A 6,364-nucleotide genomic window follows, 5' to 3' on the forward strand; every position below is an offset into this window, starting at 1 on the left:
ACCCAAACATCTTGGAGAACTAACCACAGTTCTTCTGTGGATTTAGGCAGCCTCAGTTGCTTCTCTCTCTTCATGTAATCCCAGACAGACTCGATGATGTTGAGATCAGGGCTCTGTGGGGGCCATACCATCACTTCCAGGACTCCTTGTTCTTCTTTACGCTGAAGATAGTTCTTAATGACTTTCGCTGTACGTTTGGGGTCATTGTCATGCTGCAGAATAAATTTGGGGCCAATCAGATGCCTCCCTGATGGTATTGCATGATGGATAAGTATCTGCCTGTACTTCTCAGCATTGAGGAGACCATTAATTCTGACCAAATCCCCAACTCCATTTGCAGAAATGCAGCCCCAAACTTGCAAGGAACCTCCACCATGCTTCACTGTTGCCTGCAGACACTCATTCATGTACCGCTCTCCAGCCCTTCGGCGAACAAACTGCCTTCTGCTACAGCCAAATATTTCAAATTTTGACTCATCAGTCCAGAGCACCTGCTGCCATTTTTCTGCACCCCAGTTCCTGTGTTTTCGTGCATAGTTGAGTCGCTTGGCCTTGTTTCCACGTCGGAGGTATGGCTTTTTGGCCGCAAGTCTTTCATGAAGGCCACTTCTGACCAGACTTCTCCGGACAGTAGATGGGTGTACCAGGGTTCCACTGTTTTCTGCTAATTTTGAGCTGATGGCACTGCTGGACATCTTCCGATTGCGAAGGGAAGTAAGCATGATGTGTCTTTCATCTGCTGCAGTAAGTTTCCTTGGCCGACCACTGCGTCTACGGTCCTCAACGTTGCCTGTTTCTTTGTGCTTCTTCAAAAGAGCTTGGACAGCACATCTGGAAACCCCTGTCTGCCTTGAAAGAGACCTTGCTGATGCAGTATAACTATCTTGTGTCTTGTTGCTGTGCTCAGTCTTGCCATGGTGTATGACTTTTGACAGTAAACTGTCTTCAGCAACCTCACCTTGTTAGCTGAGTTTGGCTGTTCCTCACCCAGTTTTATTCCTCCTACACAGCTGTTTCTGTTTCAGTTAATGATTGTGTTTCAACCTACATATTGAATTGATGATCATTAGCACCTGTTTGGTATAATTGTTTAATCATACACCTGACTATATGCCTACAAAATCCCTGACTTTGTGCAAGTGTACCTAGAAGAATTGATGCTGTTTTGAAGGCAAAGGGTGGTCACACCAAATATGGATTTGATTTAGATTTTTCTTCTGTTCACTCACTTTGCATTTAGTTAATTGATAAATATAATCTATTAACATGTCTATTTTTGAAAGCATTCTTACTTTACAGCATTTTTTCACACCTGCCTAAAACTTTTGCACAGTACTGTATATCTTTTAAAACCTTGATATACTGCCGGTGACAAAAGTGCTCTTTGTGTATTTTAAAGGGCCGAAAATTAACCAACAATTATCAGTAAGAAGACTAAAGCTGGTTTTGAAAAGCAGTTGTTGATTTATTTTGCATTCTTTACATCCCACAAGTGCTGCAAGTTCCACTGGATTCATTTAATACAGAACAAAAACCCTGACAATAAAACACTAAATATAAAAAAAATTACTTGAATTATCAAAAGCTGGTTTGCTGGTAATTACCATTCCTGTGGCTCCATGAATAAGAAGCTGGATTTTTATCCCAGTATGAGAACAGTAAGGGGCCTCTTTAGAAACTGCGTAAATCTTATTTGTTTCCAAATCAAAGGGACGAAAGCGGTTTTACCCTGTAGCAGTATCTTGAAATGTGAAAGTGGGATCAATGCAACGGAAAGCGCTGGATAGTTTTAAGATGGCCCCTCTACGTTGATGGTGGTGACCGTTGCCGTGAAGCATCTCTGGAAGAGGCGGTCCTGGTCCGGCGGCTGATTGGTGCAGTCCAGCTTACGGCTCATGAAGTGCTTCTGGATCCCTGTCGGCGCCCCCACCGTGTTACAGTGACTCGGGCCTTCCAGAACATTGAGATCCACAGCTGAAATGAACGAGAGGAAAGCTCTTGATTAAAGGTGTAACAAAGCTTGCAATAAAAAATGCATGAGAATTTTATAATACTAATGAGAGTTTATTAGTCATTAAGCATGTCCGGTAATCCCTTGATTCAAAACACTGTTACAATATCTAGGAACGAGCCATTTCTGTGCACTGAGGATGGGCTTGAATTGATAGAAGTGTTTGCACTCCTGCACTGTTTGCCTAGCACTTCTGGCCTGTACTTCTGTATAAAATGAATGACTTTGTATTTTTTGCATAAATTTGGCATTTTAGCTCATTCTCTTTTACTGAAATATTTAATAGTGTTCAGCGTGCAGCTCTAGTGCATGCCTATGATTTCTGAACTGTTGGTGATCTATGCACCTGCACTGTACTACCTCAGCGTGCAGATCTAGTGCATGCCTATTCCCTCCCCCTGTCCCGCAAGTTGAATGTCTGTGTTTGGCATTCAGAATGGATTTGCCAGCCTGTCTAATCAAAAGGACGTAGGCAAGCACTAAGGAAAATTGTGTGACCATTATATCTTACCAAAACGCCTCAGTTGTTCCAGGCTGCTGACGTCAACTTGTCAGGAAGCATTAACAGAACTGAACATGCCATTAATGGATTCAGTTATTTAACCCTTTAAAAAAGACACACAACACAAAAGGCTGGATCACCAGGCAACTGTTATTAAAACATTGCACGTGTTTGTACTGAAGGTTGTTTATTCCATAATTGTTTAAAATCATTCTGGAATAGAAAAGTCGCGCCGAGCCTGCAAGTTTAACAACACCTGCAAATGTAATACAAAATCTGCCTGCAAATGTGTATAGACTCCAAATGTAATAATAATAAAAACAATCATGCTGCGATCGTAAACTGTGTAATGACATGTTCAATCCTTTGCAGCGAAAGTAATGTCAACTACATAAGTAATAAGGGGAATGCCATCTCTGATTGAAAAGTTTGTAAACATGAACTGAAATGGATTATGAAAAAGCATGTGCTGTGTATTACTGATATGGCCAGAAGTCAGTGAAAGCATTTTGTTTAGCTCCCAATGCCGGTAAAGAATGTGAAGACATCTAAAATCTAAAATGCGTGCGGTCTGTTATGTTGCTAGGTTGTCACTGAAACTTTACTTTGCAACACAGCCAATTGAAAGTTCTGTAACGACATGCATTACCATACTACCTGTAATAGCAGGGACATGAAAACTGAGATTTATATTCCCAAGACATGTCATGAGTCTCATTTAGATATGAATTAGATATACCCCATAAACTCAAAAGAAGAAATATTCTGCACCCAGTGAGGTATGATAATGTTTGTGGTGCAGCGTCCTCGTTATTCCTCTGCACATTCACAGCTCTTCCTACCTGGGCTGTGCAGTGGAAGGCCGTTGTCAAGTCTGCCGTGGGGCTTGGTGGAGATGAAGAGATAGCAGAGGACACACACTGTGATGATAAACGCCAGCAACACCACCGCCGCGATGGAGAGGCCGACCAGCGCCCCCACACTGTGAAGAGAGAGCGAGGGGGGGGACACTGATTATTATATAATAAAACTTTCAAGTGTGTATATGTATTTAAGAACCGTTTTCATCAATCAAAATCTGTTTCAAAACTAAATTAACAAAGTTCTAGATCTATATTAGCTTAATTATGCATCCTCAATTATAGCACGAACAGCATCATTGATAGACCAGAGAGAGAGAGAGAGAGAGAGAGAGAGAGAGAGAGAGAGAGAGAGAGAGAGAGAGAGAGAGAGATGGTACTGATGGTAAATGGCATTTATCCACACGGCTCCCCCTAGTGGACAGGATGAGTTTGCAAGGCAGCGTACGAGTGTCTGGCCCTAATTACGTATGTTAATTACATATGTTATTACATATATAGTAATATATGTACAGTAGTGTGCACATTTTTTAGATCACCTAATAGAAACAATAGGGACTCACGTGTGAAAATGTTAGAGCACTTTGTGCTTGAATTAGGGATCTTAAACAACTTCTAAAAAGTCTCATGCATTCTATGTGTTCCTTTTCTCATACTATCTAAATTAATTGCACGTGTGGCCTATTAAAGTAACAATAATATTATATAATCACTAATTTGCCTATTTTGACAATTTTCCAAGATTTTCAGTTCCAGTGGTTTGATTTCATATGCACAACTTATCAAAACTACAGAAGCAATGGGGTGTTCTAATACATGCGCACACTGCTGAACTACAGAAGCAATGGGGTGTTCTAATACATGTGCACACTGCTGAACTACAGAAGCAATGGGGTGTTCTAATACATGAGCACACTGCTGAACTACAGAAGCAATGGGGTGTTCTAATACATGAGCACACTGCTGAACTACAGAAGCAATGGGGTGTTCTAATACATGAGCACACTGCTGAACTACAGAAACAATGGGGTGTTCTAATACATGAGCACACTGCTGAACTACAGAAGCAATGGGGTGTTCTAATACATGTGCACACTGCTGAACTACAGAAGCAATGGGGTGTTCTAATACATGAGCACACTGCTGAACTACAGAAGCAATGGGGTGTTCTAATACATGTGCACACTGCTGAACTACAGAAGCAATGGGGTGTTCTAATACATGAGCACACTGCTGAACTACAGAAGCAATGGGGTGTTCTAATACATGAGCACACTGCTGAACTACAGAAGCAATGGGGTGTTCTAATACATGAGCACACTGCTGAACTACAGAAGCAATGGGGTGTTCTAATACATGAGCACACTGCTGAACTACAGAAGCAATGGGGTGTTCTAATACATGAGCACACTGCTGAACTACAGAAGCAATGGGGTGTTCTAATACATGTGCACACTGCTGAACTACAGAAGCAATGGGGTGTTCTAATACATGTGCACACTGGTGTATTTATTAAATGAGCTCACTGTTACAGTTTTACAGTACATATTTTGGAAGCCAACATTTTAAAAAGAATAATAACAACAGAAAGTATGCAAGATAAATGAACATTATTTCTGAACAGTTTTGGGTTACACCCAATGCATGAGTGGTGGGCAAAGCACGGTTTAGCTAGTTTCTGGGTTAGGTTAAAGAGTAAGTAGTGGGGTTCTGAAAAATACAGCGTGACACGTCCCCACGTATTGCTACAACTGTCTAAATAATGTGCCTGTAATTTTTCTTTTCATTGTTAAAATCCTGACAACTTTTTACACTTCTAACTTTAAAGTCTGTTTCAAAGCTCTTTTCAAAAGACTGTTCTAGGTCACTGCTATTGTAAGGATTATCGCCTGCATTGTCAAACAGGTAACACAGCAATTACCACCCATGATGTGGCACGGAACAGAAAAGCCAGAGGATAGACCAACAGGTTAAACCCGAGGTAACACAACAAGGTTAACCAAGATAAAAGACGACAATGCATACAGTAGTATTGGTTTTGGAGAAGCAGGGGCACGACCTTTGGACCAAGTTGGTTATCTGCATGTCTGAACGCATGTCTAAATAGAAGGCATGTCTTTATATGCAGCCCTGCCCTCATTTCTGAGTTTATCCGGTTTGGCATTCATTGCAGGTGTTCTAAACGTTATTCAGAAATGCGTTGCTATCTCTTTAATAATACTGAACAGCAGCCCCATTTTTTATTTCAAGTTCAGTTCTCATAAAGCAGGGAAAAACATAAAGCACTACTGCAAACTTGGAAGTCTTACCTCAGCCTCCACATGTACTCATACTCGTAGGGAAAGAAACTGTTGGGATCGTCGCAGCAGTATTTCATGTCGTTGAATCCACAGCAGTGCACGGCACTCGCGTCGTTCTCCGGTTTGGGACAGGTGAACGCCTCAACAAGAACGCTCTCTGCACTGTAGTAACTCAGGCACGCAGAGCTCATCGTGACTTCTGCGAATTCACACGGCTCAGCCACAACATGAAATAATAACACAAAGGTCAGACAAAACCCTCAGTTTTTAGAGCCAAGGGCTTTTCATGCAGTAACTTTTTCCTCTTCAGATGTAACTTTTACATGCTGAGGTGCAGGTGTGCATTTTAAAAATACAGAGAACTCTGAAGTCACATTGCTCGCAACAAATAGAAAGCACGTTCTCTGCGTATCTCTGGTGCGCTCTCCTCTCTCTCTCTCTCTCTCTCTCTCTCTCTCTCTCTCTCTCTCTCTCTCTCTCTCTCTCTCTCTCTCTCTCTCTCTCTCTCTCTCTCTCTCTCCCTCTCTCTCTCTCTCTCTCTCTGCACTTCACATATCCACATCATACACGTTCCATACTCGGTGATCTGTTTAGTGTCTCTATTCAAAGCTAAACAGCCCCTTATAAAAGTTTCCCACAGTAAAACCACAGTGAAAGCATGGTAAAGCATAGGTAAACCTTGTACAGAATA

At 41.6% G+C, this 6,364-nt stretch overlaps 1 protein-coding gene across 1 annotated transcript; it reads right to left on the minus strand.

Annotated features, from left to right (window-relative positions):
- Nucleotides 1-1,315: 1,315 nt before the first annotated feature.
- Nucleotides 1,316-6,118, minus strand: LOC117401454 (protein shisa-like-2A). Its single transcript, XM_034002180.2, has 3 exons — nucleotides 5,683-6,118; nucleotides 3,356-3,495; nucleotides 1,316-1,974 (listed from the first exon to the last, which is right to left on the minus strand). Exons 1-3 carry the CDS (start codon nucleotides 5,862-5,864, stop codon nucleotides 1,790-1,792), a joined length of 507 nt encoding a protein of 168 aa, XP_033858071.2. The 5' UTR covers nucleotides 5,865-6,118; the 3' UTR covers nucleotides 1,316-1,789.
- Nucleotides 6,119-6,364: the final 246 nt, after the last annotated feature.

This window comes from Acipenser ruthenus, chromosome 10, assembly GCF_902713425.1.
Source record: "Acipenser ruthenus chromosome 10, fAciRut3.2 maternal haplotype, whole genome shotgun sequence".
NCBI lineage: Eukaryota > Metazoa > Chordata > Actinopteri > Acipenseriformes > Acipenseridae > Acipenser > Acipenser ruthenus.

Excerpts from the sequence above, each read along its gene's own strand:
- LOC117401454 (XM_034002180.2), bottom strand. The coding sequence starts at position 5,864 with ATGAGCTCTGCGTGCCTGAGTTACTACAGTGCAGAGAGCGTTCTTGTT. Across the intron at positions 3,496-5,682 it reads GAGTACATGTGGAGGCTGAG|TGTGGGGGCGCTGGTCGGCC; the intron begins GTAAGACTTCCA and ends CTCTCTTCACAG. Across the intron at positions 1,975-3,355 it reads CCTTCCACTGCACAGCCCAG|CTGTGGATCTCAATGTTCTG; the intron begins GTAGGAAGAGCT and ends CGTTCATTTCAG.